The sequence below is a fragment of the Nerophis lumbriciformis genome, linkage group LG11 (assembly GCF_033978685.3).
Source record: "Nerophis lumbriciformis linkage group LG11, RoL_Nlum_v2.1, whole genome shotgun sequence".
In the NCBI taxonomy this organism is placed as follows: Eukaryota; Metazoa; Chordata; class Actinopteri; order Syngnathiformes; family Syngnathidae; genus Nerophis; species Nerophis lumbriciformis.
In genome coordinates, this window is record NC_084558.2 from 9,159,955 (window position 1) to 9,181,181 (window position 21,227).

The window sequence follows — 21,227 nt, forward strand, 5'->3', positions numbered from 1 at the left end:
GAACGAGTTTGCCTAAAAACAAAAACAAACAAACAGAAGCACATCTATTTATAATCCTGATACAGGAGTTTTGTATATAAAAGTAACTGATAGTACAGTTCAAAAATTAAATTCACAGTATTCCTTATGATGCTAGAAGACGAGAACTGGACCCCCCCTCCCTTTTAAAAGCAAACCGATGGTCCCACACAGCTGTGATTACATTTTGTATGCACATTTTTTTTTGTGAGCTGAGACACGCAGGAATGACGTAAATAACCAAAGAGTGTGAATGTTAGGCTTCACAAAACAATGAAATGAAAAGCTGGGAAATGTGCTCAAGTCTGTCCAGGTAATGACGAGGAGGCATCAGTAAGCGACGCCTTGCTCGTTTTGTGTCTTCAGAATGACGCTTTGGCCCGCGGCTTTTGTTAGCGGGCAGCCAGTGGTGATGATAGAAAATAAAACTCAAAATCATCATGTGGCGCCCACCTTCCCAGCTCCTCTTCAGCAGCACATTGGTTTCCCTTTGTTTCTTTCCAATCAAACGTGAAGCGAGAGGAGGATGATGAGGAGTTTTCTTTCCCAAGTCCTGAGTTCCACTGAGCAGCAGTTGACATGTGTTTAAGCTCCAGGCTTTGTTTGTGTTCGTATTATGTATATATATTAATATCTGTCATCATGTTATGTCAAAACGGGAATAGGAGAGTTACTGCGACTCAATCAACGCCTTAAAAAGTGAACATTTAAAACACATTACTTGTGGTAAAAATACGATTACTCCCAACGAAGCACCACGTCGATGAATCATTCCTCTGCTGTGTGTATCGGCAGGGAGGGGCGGGAGGGTCTGGAGGGAAAAAAGGAGAGGTGTTCATGTATGTGATGTGTACTTTATTAGCGTAGAAAAGCAGAATGAGTACTCACGGCCAGTGCTTCATTGTACAGCTCAGTTCACTGAACCATCAGTGGAAAACACCGTTGGCCTGGCTGTAACCGTTTCCTTTAAACAAGAAAAGCAAACAACACATTGTAAGCTGGATGCCTCCACATTGTTTGTGTTGTGTTGTGTGTATCACCTGTGTGTCCATTAAGGTGGCTGTGAGATGGACCTTGAGCAGCTGCAGCGGGGGACGTGCTGTGTGAGGGGACCAGGTGACCGCGGTTGGCATCGGCATAGTCGATGCGGCGGCATTTCTCCGGCGAACAACCGTTGTCATCGCGTCTGGTGTTGGTCGTGTCAGAGTGTCGACGCTTGCGGTTCTCCCTTTCTTCGCTACGGGAGTCCGGACTGTGCTGCGAACTCTGATGCCGCCTCTTTTTCTTCTTCTTTTTGAGTTCATAGGCTCTGTCTGAGTCTTGGTCGGAGCTCCTGGTGGGGGAGCGGTGAATATAACGCACATGTTAAAAAGGTACCATATTATTCTACCCTTCAGCTAGTTTGAATAAATTGCACATGTCCACTAATAGTGTATTGAAAGTGTGTCTAGGTTAAAAGTGATTTAGTAAGCCCGACTGAAAAACATAACATAATAGATGTGCTATATCAGATTACAACAATGCAGCATAGCTTTGTGAGCTACAGCGCTAACATTACCCTCACATTTTAGCAACATTATACGAGGAAAATTAGCTGAAGAAAACCCCAAAATCAAATTAAACAAGCAGAGCACTAGGCATTTTTTTTAAAGCCTGTTTTGTTTTTCCAACGCTTGCCCCCGGGAGGTGGTGGGCATGTACGCAACGCAGGATTATCCAACTCGGGGCGGCTCAGAGGTGGTATCATTTCCACGTGGAAGGAAGGTTTTTGTTTGACTTAAAACCAAAAAACCAACCATTTCAGCGTCTCTTCTCTTCAAGGGGTCATATTATGCAAAACCAACTTTTCTTTTAGGATTTGTGAATTTGAGACTTTAGTGATGTATTTTTCCTACGTCAGCGGATATCTCCATATATGGTAAGAGGTTTACCCGAAAAGCTTTGTTAGTCAGTTGTTGTCCAAACTTGTACTCAATAGGTTCCTTCTTTTTCTCTATCCTCTTGTCGTGGGGCAGACTGGTTCGTACATGCACCTTCCGTTGTTGCCATTTGTAATACAAAGTAGGGCTGGGCCGATAATACTATAGCAATATATATCGCGATAGACAATCGATATCGATATAAAATGCGTTCGATAAAATATTGGATATATATTTATATTTTTTGGTCGGAAGAAACCAGAAATCACTAAGCAAGATTAGTTTCATGAAGTCACTGGTGCTTTGGGAATACAGGAAACAGGAAGTGTCACTGCGCAATGGGAGGGACACACTAACAGCCAATCACGTAACAGTATCACCTACCGAGTGTTACACTTTTCCTGCTGTTCGGCTTCCAGTCCCAGACCGTAGTCGAGGAGCGCAGGGGAGACGTTCCCTCCAAACCCTTTACTTTACCCAACAATGGGCCTGCTAAGCTCTGCTTTCAGGTGGGAATGACAAGGCCGCCGATTCGTGACAATTTAGTCGCTTTATTCTAATATTCTAATAATTTGCCATTCGCCACTACTGCTGCATGCATGCTACTGCTTGCTGTCTGCACTCTTCCACTCCACTCACCCAACACACTGCCATTCTTAAAGGAGCACACACACACACACACACACACACACACACACACACACACACTACTCTCATAACACTAATGTGGTTAAGCCGTTTCTTCTGTTGCTGTGGATTCACTGCATGGAGTGAGAAGAGAAACTGTGATATCTTGATATATCAATAACAGAAACTTATCTTTAGTTTTGTTGGTTTTAATGCAGACCGTGCGGCAACATCCTGACACAATGTGTCCGTTTAACGAGTAGCTTCCCAAACTAGTCTATGTAGTGTTCAATATACACTACTGCCCTCTAGTGTCTCGTTGGAAATTGTTTTACTTGGCAAGCTTTAAATAAGTCATAAAAAGTATCCATAATTATTGATATCGATCAATATAAAAAACGTAATATAATTTTCGGCCATATTGCCCAGCCCTAAAATACAGTAGCATATAGTTCTAACTTATATCTGTCAGACTCCATATGGAAGCGCTAAAAACCACAACATAGCTGACGCTGTGGAGACGCAGTCGCTTGGGGGGGCTTTGGTACATAAATGAGACCAGCCATAAAATAGCACATTCTGAAGAGACAGTCAGAAAACGGTTTGAAGATGATCGGTAAAAAACAATCTATGGAAAATTTGGACCAAAGCACCACCATTACATGTTATTTAGACCACAAGGAAGTGTTTTAAATGTAGAGAGAAAACATCCTATTATGACCCCTTCAAAAGTGGAGTAAACAAGTAGGGATGTAACGATAAACGGTTGTAATGAGAACCGCAGTAAAACTTCCGACGGTCAGTATTACCGTTTAAAAAAAAAAAAATTATCCAAATACCGTGATTGATAACTGCACTTTTATAAACCCACGGACGAACTGGCGCTAGCTCACCAGCTTAAATGCAAAGATGAATACAAGAGACGTTAACGTCCTTCCCCATTAAGAAACAACATACCTTAATCTAAACAAGTTGCTGGCTGAGCAACTAAGCTATTTGATATTGTACATTGAACCTACAAGCTGTGGTGTCAAAGCACAGAGTGGTCGTTCTATACTGGGAGGAATATGACACAAAGGTGTATTTACGTTGCGTTCATGAGCTGCTAAAAAGAGTATGACGCCACAACGCCCGCCAAAACACTTATCACCCAGTAAAGAATAAGACAAACAAAACATGCAAAATAGTGGGCTTTCTAAGAGTGTCTATTTAAGTTATTTAAAAAAAAATCTAAAGATCTCAGTGTGTGTTTCAGTACATTTTGAGCAGATTCAACGATACCGCGATAACCTTGACATTTTCATACCATTAACCTATAAATGTGTTACAATACAGTTCCAACATCATTAAAAAGTGGTGCAAGTGCAAGCACATGGAATTACTCACCCACTGTCACGATAACGCTCTTTATCCTTGGAATTCTTCTTTTTCTTGCTCTTTTTGTGTTTCTTGCTATGGTACTCCTCAGAGCTTGCAGAACGGCCGCTCCTATTGTGATTCTGATCCTCCCACACAGGAGCGTGCCGATGCGGTGAGCTCTTTGACTTGTATGATTCCGGCATCGTCGCAGACGACTGGTAGTAGTCCCTTTCCCTAACATTGTCCTTCACGCCGCGATATTCCCGCTTCCAGCGACTGCTCGACTCCTCGCGGTGGGAGTGACCGTAGCCTCTGCGCTGGTAGCCGCGGTCTTCCCGTCCTCGATGGTGGTGATTGTAGTGGTAATGTTGCGAACCCCTGTCACGGTCCCGTTCTCTGGGGTAGTGAGAGCGCCGCTCCCAGTCCCTGTGGTAATAATAGTCCTGATTCCTGTATGAGCGGCGGTAGATGTCTCTGTAGTCCCGTCTGTAACGATGACTGTCCCGCTCCTGACTCCGGTCCCTATAGTGTCTCTCTCTGTCCCTGCTCCAGTCAGACGAGTACGGCCGAGTACTCCCTCTTTCGCGGGACGACCGTTTGTCATAGGTCCGAGAAGGGGGACTGGACTGGTGCTGGTCTTTCAGGTCAGTATGCCCCTCAGAGGACTTTGATGAACCATTGGTCAACGGTACGTCCACGCCTTCATCAGCACAAATGCTAACTTTCTGCAGAGCTGCAGAGACTCCGCTGGTACTGAGGGAGGAGTCTGGCGAGGTGGTTAAGGCTGCAGGACTGGTGGACACAGATTCATTCGATGCCGAGGAACTGCTTTTAATGGAAACAACGGTATTGTTGGAGGCCGTTTGCTGAGACAGCGGATCAGATGCACCTGTAGCCCTTATGTCAGGAGAGGTGTGCTGGGTTTCGCTGGCAGCAGTTTGGATCTTCTGAACAGAAGTGGGCTGGTCCTCCTCTTTGCTGAAAACACAAAGACAGATTCGTATGATGACTAACCCTTAAACATACGGTGTGTGGTATTCTACATATTGTATATTTATTGGAATGTTACCTTGAGTAAAAGTGTTCATCTCCCTGTCCATTCACAGTGACAGTCGCCTCAGACGGCAAACTGCAATCATAACTAACAGATACCTGAAAGGCAGAACAAAACATGTCATTTAGATGAGCTAATTAATGGTTGAGACTCATATGTACACTTACAAAATTGAATAAGATCCAATTAGGGATGTTCCGATCAGGGTTTTATGCTGCCATTTCAGATAATGATCATCCATAAGTGCGATCGACCAACGACAGAACCAACACTATTCTGCCTTTTTTTCTTCTGAAGTGCATTTTGTTTTTGTCTTTATTTAGACATGCACAGTGACATTGTGTGGAATGCACTTTGGTGTCCATACGGCACATGGTTTTATTTTACCATGACAGTGGTATCAAAGTACCAGAACCCATGTTATAAAATTAACTTCAAAGAGCCTGGTGGTCAAGTAGGAAATCAGTTAATCAATCACATCTGAGCTGAAAGCTGCATTTTTCCAACTTCTCGCAAACTTCCTGTTTGCACCTTCTGAAGCATCATCTGTATTCTGTATTTGTTTTACAAAAAAGGTATTAAGACCTACTGTATATACACTATGTTCGATTGTACTGAATTCATTTAAATTGTCAAGTTTGTAAACTTGTATTTGCATCACAATTGCTTCATGTTTTGTGCCTTTGAAGAACTTCTGAATAATTCCATGTTGTGTATAAGGATGCTTAATACAATGCAGTCATTTATATATGTATAATTTGCATGTTTGCTTTAGTTTCACTCATGGTTCATACTGAATTTGACAGTGCCGCCAATTAAAGCACTTGTAGCTTGGATGCTACTTCCTTACTCCCGTATTAATTTTGGATGGAATTTGGCTTGCTGTGAGCTTGTGTCCACTTACACAAGGATAACAGTACAAATACCAATACCAATCACGTGTATTACCGGTAACTTACATTTTTAAATTTATTTATGGAGAGTATGGATGGAGGATATGGCCTAAAATCTATATCGCCTCCTACGATGACGATATACATCACAACATATTATTTGGTATTTAAACAATAATATAACCATTTTAACACAGGTTACAAGGGCTCCTAATTTAGCTGCTGATGCATGCGGTAACAATGCGTATTATCCAGTTGTATTATTTTCTCAAAATTGTTGTTATTCTTCTTGTTAATTTAGTGTTACTATCTGGGTACTTTCTGTTGTAACACGGTTCTATCTACACTTTTGGTAAAATTTTAAGAGTACCGTATTTTTCGGACTATAAGTCGCAGTTTTTTTCATAGTTTGGACGGGCTCCAGTGCGATTTATATATGTTTTTTTCCTTCTTTATTATGCATTTTCGGCAGGTGCGACTTATACTCCGGTGCGACTTATACTCCGAAAAATTCGGTACTTGTTCTTCTGTTTGGATATTTTACATTATTTTTGGGCACTTCTACAAATTTGCATATGGACCCAATACGAAGTATATACAAGCGCATTATTGCTCATACCAATGCTGCTACTTCAAATTTTCTGAGGATGCGTTTGTTCGCTTGTCGCTGTCACAAAGCTAGAATGTGTCATTAACATGCATTACGATAGAGCTTTTAATACTATCGTTGGCCAAATTTAGATAATTTATTATGTATATTTTCTATATTGAGCAACCGTGATGGTTAACACAATATTTAAACTACTTCCTTATTTAACCATGCTCGATCTCCAGTGATAATGACATTTTGGACACAAAGATATGTAGTTTATTTGCCGTAATCTAAGTGATTATCATTTGCTTATAGAAGCATCTCCACACGGTATGGAGATACATAATTAGCTGCTAGCTGCTTGTCAGCTGGGGGACTAAAAATAAATAGTGTCAGCCAGAGGGGATCGGCATTTTTGATCAGCAATAAAATGCATTCATCGGCAATGACCATCACATACTTTTTCACGAAAATCGTCCATTACTGGTCAGTGGCCTATCGATCGACACATTTCTACGTCCAAAACAAGAGAAGTAGCAAAATTATGCCTTCACTGATATGTAAAAAAAATATCAATTCTATTTAAGAGCTGCCTAATTGGGGTATTGTTTTCAGTCATTAAAGTATGCAGATGTGCCTAATGTTGAGAAAGAAAGAAAAAATTACCTTTTCAAAACTATTATGCCCGTTGACTTTGTGATGTCCATTATGGTGCCCGTTCTGACTGGGTTTAGAGATACTGTGTGTAAATCCGTTTAAACAGTTTCCGTTGTGGTGAACTTCTAACTCCCCGTTGGCTGATTGGTCATCCCATGTTTTTTTATTTCCATTCAGGTGACCCTTCACTGAGCAGCCGTTATCCAGAGAGCCGCCGTTCTCCTGGTCCGACTCCTCTGAAGACTCTTGGCTGTACGGTACCAGGAAGGACGCTCCATTACCACCGCCCTGCTGATCTCCATTAGTACGTGGCGTGCCGTTGACATGGTTAATCTGACGAGGGATGAAGTAAGCATCTGAGGTAGACTGCGAGGAGGCGGAGGCAGAGGAGCTGCTGGCAGAAGATAAGGGAGGGGCTGCCCGATTCAGTTTGCTTTGCCCAATGCTAAATGACAGCTTTAGGCGCTTGTCTTGGTCTGGGATCACTGAAGGCTGGCTGGCCGAGTGGGAGATGGAAGAAGAAGAAGAAGAAGAAGAGGAAGAGGAAGAGGAGGAGGAGGAGGCCACACTGTGGTTCGGTTTTCCAACAGCACTGCAGCTGGTGCTGGGCTTGGGATAGTCCCTCAGAGTTCCACTCCCATTTATGTGGAGGGAATTCTGCAGAAGGAATAAAACGCAGTGTCAAACTATCCACCTATAGTACATTTTGTTTAGGGGTTAGTTTTACCTTGGCCAAGTGTGGGGGCAGCTGTGGCCCAATGAAGCCGACATTGTTGTTGTGATGGACGGTGGTGTTGATGCGGGGAATAACGACAGGCCTGGGAGACGACTGACCAGGAACGGCTGAGTTATGGCTCATGTGACCATAGTCTCCTCCTTTTTTTCCTTCGCAGGTCCTTGTGATACAACACAAAAAAAGCTATCAATTGGTACTTGCAAAAGACGCAGACAGTGTAAAACAAGACATAAAGAGAGTAATGACTGATTTACTACGTCTCCCCCTTTCTGAGCAAAAAGTAAAATAGTTGATGTTGATGTTAAAGGTCTGGGCAATATGGCGAAAAAAATTATCATGATTAATTTTTTCATATCATCTGATCATGCTTAATATCACTTTTTTTTTTATTAAAGGAAGATTGTCCCATGTAGGATTATACCCAGTACTGTTGCATCCCTACTGTTTACTATTGCAGTATCTTGTAACAGACATTTCCGCCATGTTTGATCAAAGTGATAATATATGCTAACAGCTGACAACTGTCATTTTGTTCATATCTATAATTGTGTTTACTGGAGGTGAAACGGAGCAGGTAAATCAAATCAAATCAAATCAACTTTATTTATAGAGCACATTTAACATTTACCACAGGGGTAGCCAAAGTGCTGTACAATTAGCAGGTTAAAAGATAAAACGAGTACCGAGCAAACACAACACAACACAAACAGAACACGATAAAAAATAAATAATTAAAATAGAATTAATAAAAACATAAAAACAGGATCACAGCAGGTGTATTATGGGGCGCCATTGCAGGATGGATATCACTCAGTGTTAAAAGCCATGGAATAAAAGTATGTTTTTAAGAGAGATTTAAAAACAGGAAGAGAGGAGGCTTGTCTAACACTCAGGGGTAGGTCGTTCCAGAGCTTGGGAGCAGCAACGGCGAAAGCTCTGTCACCTCTAAGCTTCAGCCTTGTGTCAGGGACCGTCAACAGCAGCTGATCGGCTGATCTTAAGGATCGGGTGGGGCAGTAAGGCTGAAGGAGGTCGGAGAGATAGGTTGGCGCGAGGTTGTTTAGACATTTAAAAACAAATAAAAGGAGTTTAAAATGTATTCGGTAACGCACAGGGAGCCAGTGAAGGGACGCTAAAATAGGGGTGATGTGCTCACGTCTGCGGGTCTGTGTTAGCAGACGAGCAGCAGAGTTCTGCACGAGCTGCAGGCGGGCGAGGGAGGCCTGGCTAATGCCTACATACAGGGCATTACAATAATCAAGACGAGTCGAGATAAAAGCGTGGATTAATTTCTCAAGATCATGTCTTGATAGAAGCGGTTTCACTTTCGCTATTTGGCGTACCGGTAATTGATAAAAACTTTTTTGAACGACGCTGCTGATTTGTTTTTCGAATTTAAAATCTGAGTCAAACTTTACCCCCAGGTTTGTGACAGAGTCGCTGAGATACGGGGTCAGAGTGCCGAGGTCAACGTTGGGGGAGGGAGAGCGACTTGGACCGAACAACATAACTTCTGTTTTATCTTCATTTAGGCTCAGGAAGTTAGCTGAAAGCCAGACTTTGATGTCGTGCAGGCAGTCAATAAGACGTTGAACCGTGTTATTTTGTGCCATGGGAAAATAAATCTGGCAATCATCGGCATAAAAATGAAATGCAATACTGTACTTCCTAAAAATAGAACCAAGGGGGAGAAGGTAAAGCGCAAATAAAATTGGGGCAAGGATTGAGCCCTGGGGGACCCCATGTGGTAAAGGAGCTGTGGACGACATAAAACTCAGGTAACTCACACTACAGTCCGTACCTCGGTTTTAGGGCCACAGTTTTGCTTCTTTTTTGGTATGTTTTGTGGGAGTAAAGAGAACAACTTTTTTCCTCTCAAAGTTCTTTTATTTTGCTTGTCTTCACAAACTTCCTTCTGCAGTAATCAACAAGTGGTGTACAAAAAACTTTTTTTAAAGTTAAGATTTACTAAACACTTTCAAATGGTAAATTGTTATTTGTATTCTTTAATTACTTGTATTAATGTTGTAACGTTATCAAAATCTCACGGTACAATATCACAGTACTAATACAATATACAATATAAATTAGTATCAGTTTTTCCACAACAAAACTGATGCTAGACTTCGACGCATTGGCAAAAAAAGGATATATATATATATATATATATATATATATATATATATATATATATATATATATATATATATATATATATATATATATATATATATATATTTTTTTTTTTATTCAGTTAAGTTTCTTTAAAGTGACAATATAAACATCTAAGGCAGGAATGGGCAAACTACAAATATTAAAACAAATATTAGAACAAAATTAAGCAAAGATCTGTTTTGAGAATTGCCACAACAAAGCTGATACTAGACTTCGACGCATTGGCAAAAAAAGGGTGATCACCAACACTGCTCCCACTGAAAGATAATGTAAATGTTAACCCTGTAATACCATTTTTGTGTTCCTTTGGGGTTCTGATATGATATTGTTGAAAATAGATGTATAGCCCATGTTTGGGAAGTCTACTCCACTCTCAGCAGATATGATATGCTTTGAAAGGCATCATGTGCTCGCCCAGCCCGTCTGTCAAATTTCAAAAGCCAATGTGGCCCCTGAGCCTGAACGTTTGCCCACCCCTGATTTAGGGTAACAAATGTAAAGCAATACTAGATGAAGCAATTTCTGTAGAAATTGTTTGTGAATGCTCCAATGCTGAATCTGAACTGAAATGCTGATGGACTGTAGAATGAATGCAAGAATTGTTCACATATAGAAATGGTTTAAATGGTAAAATTGTTTAACTGAAGGAATGGTTCGAATGTTGAAATGGTTTAAATGTTGAGCTGATGCTGAACTGATGTACTAGTGGACTGTAGAAATGGTTTAAAGGTTAAAATAGGTAAAAGTTAGAAATGGTTTGAAAGATAAAGAGCAAAAGTTGTACTGAAATGTAGTTTGAATCTTGAAATGCTAACTGTTGCTATAGCTAGATGGGTTAGCATATTCAAAGAGTGTACAAAGTAACATAATACATGATTATTAGCTCTAAATGTATACAATTAGCTAAAATGCTGGTATACAAAGTTAGCATACTAACAGGTGAACAGCTAGCATACTTCTAAGATGGGGACAAGTAACAAAATCCATGTTTAGTTGATTGAAAAGTACAAAGTTACCTTAAATGCTAGCAAGAAAATGTTAACATGCTAACATTAGCATGATAACAGGGGAACAGCTAGCATACTCCTAATACAGCACCAAGTAATGAAATCCATGATTATTATCTTAAAACACATACAATTAGCTAAAATGCTGGCATGAAACGTTAGCGTGCTAATATTATTATGCTACACTATGATTATAAATATTGTACCTAATGTAAATAATTCTATGTATATACTCTGATGATTAACTTGTGGGATGACTGTATTATGCTGATAGTATATATATTTGTACCATGAATTGATTTACGTGGACCCCGACTTAAACAAGTTGAAAAACTTATTCTGGTGTTACCATTTACCGTATTTTTCGGACTATAAGTCGCAGTTTTTTTCATAGTTTGGCCGGGCTCCAGTGCGATTTATATATGTTTTTTTCCTTCTTTATTATGCATTTTCGGCAGGTGCGACTTATACTCCGGTGCGACTTATACTCCGAAAAATACGGTAGTTGTCAATTGTACAGAATATGTACTGTACTATGCAATCTACTAATAAAAGTTTCAATCAAACAATCAAAACCACGCTGACAGGTAGAGGGCTCGTAAACGTTTAACGGAATCCATGAATATAAGGTTAAAAAGTACGGAATTAGAAAATATGCAAGCATAAAACCATAGCATGCTAACAATGGCATTGTGACAGGGAAACAGCTAGCATACTTCTAAGGTAGCAACAAGTGATGAAATCCATGATTATTTGGTTGAAAAGTCAGAAATGAGCTAAAATGCTAACATAAAAGTTAGCACTCTAAATTAGCATGGTAACAGGGGAACAGCTAGCATACTTCTAAGATGGTTGCAAGTGTGTGGATGTTGGAACGGTTGGAATTGGTTGAGAAATGTGGGATATGAAGTGGTTTGTATATTGTCCATTCATTTTCAATGGGGAAAATTCCTGGCAAATCTGGATAATCAGGGATTTTTTGGAACCGGGAAACCTGCTGGCTTGAATGTCCAGGGTGGGTGGAGTGTGTGGATGTTGGAAGGGTTCGTATGGGATTAGAAATGTGGGCTATGCGGGATATGCAGTTTCTATATTGCCTGAAATGGGGAGAAATTCCTGGAAATTCTGGTTACTCAGGAAATGTTCAAAACCGGGAAACATGCTGGCTTTAATGTTCAGGCTGAGTGTGGATGTTTGAACGGTTCGTATTGGATTAGAAATGTGGGGTATGCAGAAGTTTGTATATTGCCTAGAATGGGAATAAATTCCTGGAAATTCTGATTAATTAGAAAAACATGCTGGCTTGAATATCCAGGGTGAGTGGAGTGTGTGGGTGTTGGAACAGTTCAAATCGGTTGAGAAATGGAAATGTTTGTATATTGCACATTCATTTTTAATGGTGGGAAATTTCTGGTAATAAGGGAGATTTCCGAACTGGAAAAAATTCAAGCTTTGGATGTCCAAGGTGAGTGGAGTGTGTGGATGTTGGAAAGGTTCAATTTGGATGAGAAATATGGGATATGCAGTCGATTGTATATTTCCAATTCATTGTTTTGTATATTGTTTTTAATTGTGTTTAATATTGTTGTGCAGCACTTTGGAAACATTTTGTTGTTTAAATGTGCTATATAAATAAAGTGGATTGGATTGGATTGTCAATGGGGAGAAAATGACCGAAAATTCTGGGAAAATCAGAAATTTTGGAAAAGGGAAAACATGTTTTGCTTTCGATATATATACAAACTAACAATAACAACCCACAACAAAACAAACACTGACTAAAATATTTCCACTCTCGCTGGGATGCCAACCGACGGGACGCTCACATAATTCCGTTTAGATAAAGATTCAATCGCAATCTTCACATCAGGGTTAAAAAAAAGTTCCTGCAGGAAGCGTCTTGTCTTGTCTATTTTGCCATCTCGGGGGATATCAAAGTCGACCATGGCCACATTTGTCTACTACCAGGTGAGAGGTGCATGAATATAATCTAGAATTTACTTTTAGCAAGTTTGAGAATAAGCATAAGCAGCCGTCAGCTCAGTACGTAAACGATAGCAGCGTAATATGTTGAAGAGGTTCATTTAGCCTACTGAAGTGTTTTTATAAATGGTTGATTTATATAGGCTAGTAAGGTAAAGTTTTGCCCCTGACAAGTTTCGGCTACCTTGCTTCTGCAGCCTTCATCAGAGGTGTCACGTAATGTTAGCGAGACGTCGTCTGTGACGTGTTATATGGATTGTTCAGGTGGGATGGCAGTGTCCCCTGGTGTGCGCCGGGGGTAGGGCGGGGCGCCCCCTGTCGTCTGGATGTCTACCAAACGGCCGGGGGCGGCCCTGCAGGACTGTGTCCCAGGTGTGGATAGTTGGTAGGCTCCTTCGTCCCTGTTGACAGTCTTTGGGGACCGCTTCCTGATTTAAACCGCCTCTTTGATCCACCAATGGAATTTGTTGCTTTCCATTCTAATGACCTTGGCTGCCTCCCAGTTCATTAGATGGTTTTCCCTCTTTCCGAAACTTGTCAGGTACAAAACTTTACCTTACAAGCCTATATAAATCAACCATTTATAAATAGCAGCGTAAGCTAGCATTAGATCACTGCTATGTTATGTTATTTTCATTTATTATACGCCCTTCAACCAACTGTTACATCAATGCACCGCAAAAATAGTCCGTCTGCATTGGCGCTTATGATAACAATATCATTCGGCCATTGCAGACAGCATCGTGCCCTGAGCTTTTTTCAACGTTTGGAAGTAAAAGTCTTACATCTTTTTCTTTTGATTGTTACACCTAAACAGCTTGGTTCATGTCTTATATTATATGCCTTACTAATGTGTGACTCTAATAGTTGATTTGAACTATATTTAGAATTTAAATAATATTAGTTGTTCGTAGACGTTATGTACATTTTTATTTCACTGGAAAGTGTTAGCATTTATGTGTTTAAACCACTGTTATTGTGAGCTTGTGTTCGTGAGCCCACACACGAACACAAACACACACAGGATCACGGTTAATTAAGGCAGACTGTTCCATACAGGATTATACTGTGCTTTGTTGCTTGTTAACCACTGCAGTATCTTCTAACAGACATTTGTGCCATGTTTTATTGAGGTTGTACATGCTAACAGCTGATCACCGTGATCGAACTCAAATTAATCATGATCATATATTCGCCCAGCCCTAGTTGATGTTAAAATTTCACTTACTTGATGTAGAAAAGGACATAAGCCTGCTGGTTAAGAACAGACCGGATGTCGCTGACAGTCACAGAGGAATCGTTCATTTGAAACCACTGACCATTGCTTGCCTGTCAGATAAAACCAAGGGAATATCAGCTTAATCACATTTATTATTCTGTCGCGTTTTAAAACTAGCCAGTGCTTGAGCTATTAAAATCATTATTTGCAAAAGATAATGTGTAGTTAAAAAAGACAAAAAAAGTGGTACCTTAATATAGCAGAAGTAGTGTCCAGCATGGCAGCTGAAACCAGAGTGTACAAGCACAGCGTACAACCCGTAGAGCTGCGCCTCTCCTTGGGACTGGGACATGAAGGGCCGCAGGTCCAGGTACTCAGGATATTTCACATCCTAAAGAGCAAAAGCCAGCCGATGAATATCAATTCCTCAAAGTCTATTCCCATGCCTTAATCAAGCTACACTATTGGCTGCTTCGGTCCTGTTGCATCAACATACTTTCGTGAGTTTTCCTCCACTGAAGTTTGCAAAGCGTTTCAGGGACAGGGTGAGCACGTTGGAATTGCGATGGATGGTGAATCTCTTTGAGGCTGTGACCATTTTTTTGCACCTGGGAAAAATAGATTTTATCTCGTTAGTCGCTGCAAAATACCAAAACAGCAAAGTTGTTTTTCTTTGCACAGCAATTTACTTGGAGCATTTGTAGGCGTTCTCTCCGTCCAGCTGCTCTGGTTTGACAAACTGCTCCAGGGCCTTTGAGACACTGGGTGCAATCTGCAAGGATAGACAATTTGTAAGTCCATTTTTGTCATTTTCCTCACACATAAAAATGAAGATAAATTTGTAGTTACTTTGATTTCCAGAGTGATATCCAGAAAAGGGTCGAATGTGTCAGAGACTGCTTTGCAGTTTAAACATTTAACTGACAAGAAAAAAAAGAGTTAAAATGGTCAATAGATTAATTGTGCTTTAAAATATATAACACAACTCAAGCTGATGAAACAAACTTACCTCTGGACCTCAGGTAGCCACCAAATACCTGATGAATGAAAGTGGTTGCCTGCGATTGCCTGTCCAATCTACAGAATGGAAGTAATCAATCAATAAATAATAAATCAAAGTAGTGATGCTATGCAGGGTGATTTGCAACAATATTGGGACAATGCAGGATGAAACATACTTGGTTCCAGGTAAGCAGGACTTTTGCATAGCATCCACAGTGTACCTAATGAATTCATGAGCATCTTCTTGGCTTCCATAGCGGAAGTGCTTTGCAATCCCTGTGTGGGGAACAAAACAGAAGACAGAAAGGTTCAGGTGTTAAAAAACCAACACAAAAATCTTTCCCTCCAAATTCATGAAGGTAAACAGAAGAACAGCGCCACCTGGCATCCATTCATGGTATATGCATGTGCTTAAGCTTTATGGACAACTTACTTTTCAGCTCATTTAGTACACCAATGGGCTTAATGACGTTCCCCGAGTTGGCAAAAACTTGAATGATGTGGTTTTGCATGGTGCACATCATACAGAAAACCGGCTCGTGACCTGCGGCAGAACCACAGATAGTTCAGACACGCCTGAGGTAAGAAAGCAATTATTTCACTGACCCTTACATGTTTTGGAGTGCTCCCTCGACAGCATGTAGTTTGCAAACGGGGGCGTGTAGGTGAGACACTGCAAGGCTGAGTTGAGGAAGCAAGTGTTGCCCATGTTCTGCAGGCCTGCACCGATACGATGAACCTGGTTCCACTTTAGGCTGAGGCGCTCGGGAGGGAAGAGGACCTTCTGTGGCATGTCGATGCCATCGCCACTGCTTAACACTGGACACACAACATACTAAAATAAGCCTGTGTGTAATTGTCAAGTGCAGCACATTTAGATGGATGATAGACTTTTATTCATCCCATAATGGGGAACTTACATGGTTGTAGTGCAGGTTTTTACACGCAGTAACAGAAGTAAAATGTAATTAAAAAAAACTTAAACATTTGTAATAAATATTACATATTGCACAATGTAGAGATAAAAAAACTATATTAACAGTCGTGTAACACAGCAAGGAAAAAAAAGCTCACAGTGATCACATAAGTGTTATTGCTATGGGCAGAAAGAACCTGGGGTAGTGCTCTTTCATGCACTGTGGATGTATCAGTCTAATGCTGAAGGAGCTATTCAGGGCCTCCACAGTGTTGTGCATGTGTTGAGAAGGAGTGGACACTATGTGCATATATGTTTACATATTCTGTGAAAAAACAGTAAAACTATCTAGAGACAAAGCCTGCTTGAGCATTTTCATCCTTCTAACAATCTGTTGATCTTCCACTGCAATTGCGTAGCATGTTCAAGTGATTGATCACTCGCTAGCATTGGTTATGCAACAGCATGAATCAAAGAATGGAGGCAGCAACTCAACATGTACGGAATGCAAGAATATCAGAACTTACATGCTTGTTTAGGATATAAACTAGCCTCTAATAAAGCACCACAACTGCATCACTTTGCTCTTTATCAGTTGATCAAACGTGCATACAGCCAATCCTTATTAAAGAGGAACTGCAGTTTTTATAAAATGTTGCCTATAATTCACAATCCTTATGAGAAGAGACAAGAAGACACACCTTTTTTAATGCATTTTAACTCTGAAATAAAGTCTGCTTACAATACTGTTATAGGGAGCCATGAAATCATAAAGTCATTGCATCTATTCCAACCATAAAACCCAATACTTAATCATCCAAATAATCACCCAAAATGCACCAACAATACTCCATTTAAATTTCATTACCTCAATATTAACTTGAGTATTAGTGATATTGTTATAATAAACGCTAATGTTAAAGACCCATTTTTAGCGATGCATTGTCACAGAGAAGTAACTTCCTTATGCTGCTGTATTGACATCACGAGCTGCTTTCTCGCCTGGGAGCTCGTGAAAGTTTACTCTACATTATAAATCATGGCTCTCACCTGGATAGTAAAATGATGTGGATATAAACTGAGAATTTGGTACACTTTGACAGCAAACTTCAACCCGGAAATGGCAAAAATTACCCGAAAAGACGCTTCGATCCACGCCCCTTTGTTTTTCGCAAGAATTATGAGTCATTCTTGATCTAAATGGAAATATATTAACATCCTAACAGTCGGCATCCAATGAGAGCAGACTTTGTACAGTAACTGATGTTTAAAAATTAGGGATGTAACGATATCAAAATCTCACAGTACAATGTTATCTTGGTATTAAGGCCACGGTATGATATTATTGTGGTATATGTCCAAAAAAAGACTTAAAAATGCCATAATGTGTAAAATCAAGGGGCAAGATTGTTTAGGATAAACACACGTATTGTAATTGAACACAAACATAATGATAAATGATAAATGATAAATGGGTTGTACTTGTATAGCGCTTTTCTACCTTCAAGGTACTCAAAGCGCTTTGACACTACTTCCACATTTACCCATTCACACACACATTCACACACTGATGGAGGGAGCTGCCATGCAAGGCGCTAACCAGCACCCATCAGGAGCAAGGGTGAAGTGTCTTGCTCAGGACACAACGGACATGACGAGGTTGGTACTAGGTGGGGATTGAACCAGGGACCCTCGGGTTGCGCACGGCTACTCTCCCACTGCGCCACGCCGTCCCTTAATAATAATAATGCTAAAATATTAAAAATCATATTCATTACTAAAAATAATTGACAAGATTATTATTGACAAGATTTTAATTTGATACCGTCACACGTCACAACATTATTGACTAGATTTTGAAATACCGTTACGTCCCTATTAATCATGTTTGTTGGCTGTCATGATGTCTGCAGTGAGTAGTAATCAGTGACGTTGAAGGAAAAAGCAAAATGTGTGATGCGGTTGTGAAATAAATGCGCCATGAATATTACATGTTATTATGAATGTGCCTGTTACTACATTACATATACAGTTACAGGGTGTACATAAAACATTGATGGAAGTGTCTGGATGTTTTTTAAGCGTTTTACAGACGGAATAGAGCGACTCCCATACACTCCATTTTAAGCAGACTTTTGCTCGCATTTATTTACTACTTAGAGTGCATAAAAAAAAACATGTGTGCTTATCTTACATAAGGATTGTGAATGATATGCAAAATTCCAAAAATAGTGCAGTTCCCCTAAAGCCCTACATTTATTTCAGAAACATCAGTGACGGATAAGAGTTGTTAGTAAGCTCTGCATAACAAAAGAAAATGAATAAAGACAAAATATAATTTGGAAGTTTGATTACTGGGGACAAGCGGTAGAAAACTCTACCTGACACTTTGAAAAGTGTACCTGCACTTGTCACTTTCAAAAAACAAACAAAATGATGGCTAGTTGAGCAACAATCATGTTCCCATGTTTAGTTTTTACTCATTTTTACTAATTGGTTTTTATCTAGTCTGCATTTTGTCTGTGTTATTATTATTGGCTTTTATCTAGTTTGCACTGTCTGTATTATTTCTATTATCATTATTATCGACTCATCTTTGCCTTATTCTATTTTCCTATTTTAATGATGTTGGATCTGTGTTGTTGTTGTTGTGGACAAGTGTTGTAAATTAGCTTTGGCTACAAACACTATGATGCAAACATTGGATAACTGTCTCAGATATCTGTTTTTGTATCTGTCCCTATTTCAAATAAACCTCTATAATAATAATAATAAAAATGGATGGATGGATGGATTACCGGTATCTTTTTTTAACCAGACATAATGCTAATTTGGTCAAAAAAAATAATAAAATGGACGTACAAACAAGATATTAACATTTCTACCTTGCTCTTTGGATCGGTCCACAGAGGAAGGTGTATTGTTGTAGACAGCAGCACCAGGCGTTGGGCCCAAGCAGCCCCCTGGACCCTTCAGCCGTGGAGAGTCGTTGGGGAGGGTGGGGCCCACTGCCCAGCTGCTGGAACAGCTGCTGTCCATCCCGTCTCCACTGGTGAAGGGGGATCTGTTGCAACCGACTGACTCGTGGTCAGAGTTTTCGGAGGATCTGTCAACAATGGTCATAGTTCATTGCTGTAGGGGAACACACATAAGGTTACGTTAAGTTTGCAGGAATCAGTCATTCAATGCTTCCTGGATTTGCATAACTGAGGTTATTGGGTGATAATTTAAATGAAAGTGAAAATATCCAAATGTAAAAATGGCAATCGTCCGGGAGGACGAATGACAGCATGTGTTACATCTATCGTTGTTGCATGACTAACACTAGATCATGAGCTATGTCGTGTTGACGTTTCTGTTTCACTTTCATAGTTGCCTAATGAAAGAGTGTAAACACGCAGCGATGAAGTTCAACAAGATGTGATCACTGGCAGGCGCCCTAAAAGCCGCCAATTCTCCATAAACGTCATTGACATAAAAAAACGTGTTTCAAAAACTCGCCACGACAGACGACAAAACTGCCGTTTTCGTGTTTGTGTATCTACTATATCGTATTGCACGTCCAAACGTTTATTTACAAGTGATTTAAAGATGCAGATTTCCTGGTTGGAAGCAACTGTCCCCTCCCACTTTCTCCGTTACCGACTCACATTGGTTAGCATATAGCGGCTAGGCCTGTAGCACGCAGCGCCGTTCAATTGTAACAAAAACCGTTCGTTATACATTTAAAGCCTTTTATGGGACCAGAACTTCGACTGTGGCGATAATTTCGAGCCTCGGCGGAGCTGAAACCGCTGCGTGGACGACCGTTGGCAGGACATAAAAGGACGCCATGGAAACGGCGAACGTCACGCAGGGCTACAAGAGCGGAGCTAATACGCCGTGCTAGCCTTGCTAGCTGACACGGCACGAAGGGTGGCTGACATGGCGGATAGCCGCGCACTCCCTTCATTTGGCCGCTAACGGACAACTTTCGGGTTCCCGTTTTAGGATTAATCCATTCCAAAAAAAAAGCAGAGGTGCGTGGAAATGCGAAGGAGGGGCTCGACGCCGGTAGCCGAGTGTGTGCGTTCATTGCGCTGCTCGAGCCGACATGACAGAACCGGTGTGCGAATGCCACAACAAATCCAAACGGCTTAGGTCAAATTAAACATGGCGGCTACGAAGTTAAACAACTACTCTACACACAAACCAACCGAGTGACTCACCTGGAATCGGTTATAAGCACGTTTGTAGCGATTGTAAATCCATTCCTTATTTCTAGCGGGTGTCCGGCGGTGAACAATGACGTAGATGAGCGCTACACGGCTACATCCGGGTACCTGGGACAAAGCGAGGGGGCTGATTGGCTCGTTCGGACGTTCGCCTGTGTCAACGTGCTCCGTCGTACGTTCGTGCTGCTGACCTTTGTGTACATGCACCATCATCACCGTTTGCATTACGCGCGCACAAAACTGCACTTTAAGTGACGCTCGTGTAATGCAAAACATACTTTTTAACGACGTGATAATTCCACTGGGGGCACATGTATTTAAAACTTGAAAAAACAGCGAGTGTTTACTGAAACTGAAAATACTATTAATTGAACAAACTCAATAACGTTTAAAAAAAAAAATAATTGCACAAAATCGGAATTTATACTGTACATTTTACTTTCTCGGGCAGCACGGTGCATGTGCCTCACAATATGAAGGTCCTGGGTTCAATCGTGGATCTTTCTGTGTGGAGTTTGCATGTTCTCCCCGTGACTGCGTGGGTTCCCTCCGGGTACTCCGTCCTCCTCCAAAGACATGCACCTGTGGATAGGCTGATTGGCAACACTAAATTGACCCTGGTGTGTAAGTGTGAATGTTGTCTATGTGGCGACTTGTCCAGGGTGTACTCCGCCTTCCGCCTGAGTGCAGCTGAGATGGGCTCCAGCACCCCCCATGACCCCGAAAGGGAAAAGCGGTAGAAATGGATGGATGGATGGATATTTACTTTCTCAGATGTTGGCATTTGGGCAAATGCCTTTGCCTTGTACCATAATACATTAACAGTAGCTCCATATAAAGTTCAAGATAAATGAAT

General features: G+C 40.8%; 1 protein-coding gene across 3 annotated transcripts; it reads right to left on the minus strand.

The window, feature by feature from the left end:
* Nucleotides 1-33: 33 nt before the first annotated feature.
* On the minus strand, nt 34-20,945 carry usp42 (ubiquitin specific peptidase 42). Of its 3 annotated transcripts, none has more exons than XM_061967464.1 (18): nt 20,804-20,945; nt 19,043-19,289; nt 15,854-16,060; nt 15,675-15,785; nt 15,418-15,517; nt 15,249-15,316; nt 15,089-15,159; nt 14,929-15,011; nt 14,736-14,847; nt 14,490-14,630; nt 14,249-14,349; nt 7,847-8,015; nt 7,129-7,776; nt 4,993-5,075; nt 3,951-4,901; nt 1,059-1,351; nt 907-982; nt 34-829 (listed from the first exon to the last, which is right to left on the minus strand). In XM_061967464.1, exons 2-17 carry the CDS (start codon nt 19,278-19,280, stop codon nt 945-947), a joined length of 3,414 nt encoding a protein of 1,137 aa, XP_061823448.1. In that variant the 5' UTR covers nt 19,281-19,289; nt 20,804-20,945; the 3' UTR covers nt 34-829; nt 907-944. The 3 variants fall into 3 exon arrangements, with proteins under 3 accessions (XP_061823448.1, XP_072770169.1, XP_061823446.1); XM_072914068.1 differs by having other exon boundaries at nt 20,842-20,935; XM_061967462.1 differs by lacking the exon at nt 20,804-20,945 and adding an exon at nt 20,366-20,587.
* Between the last annotated feature and the right edge of the window lie 282 nt (nt 20,946-21,227).

Excerpts from the sequence above, each read along its gene's own strand:
- usp42 (XM_061967464.1), bottom strand. The coding sequence starts at position 19,280 with ATGACCATTGTTGACAGATCCTCCGAAAACTCTGACCACGAGTCAGTC. Across the intron at positions 15,012-15,088 it reads ATATCACTCTGGAAATCAAA|ATTGCACCCAGTGTCTCAAA; the intron begins GTAACTACAAAT and ends CTATCCTTGCAG. Across the intron at positions 5,076-7,128 it reads GGCATAATAGTTTTGAAAAG|GTATCTGTTAGTTATGATTG; the intron begins GTAATTTTTTCT and ends TCTGCCTTTCAG.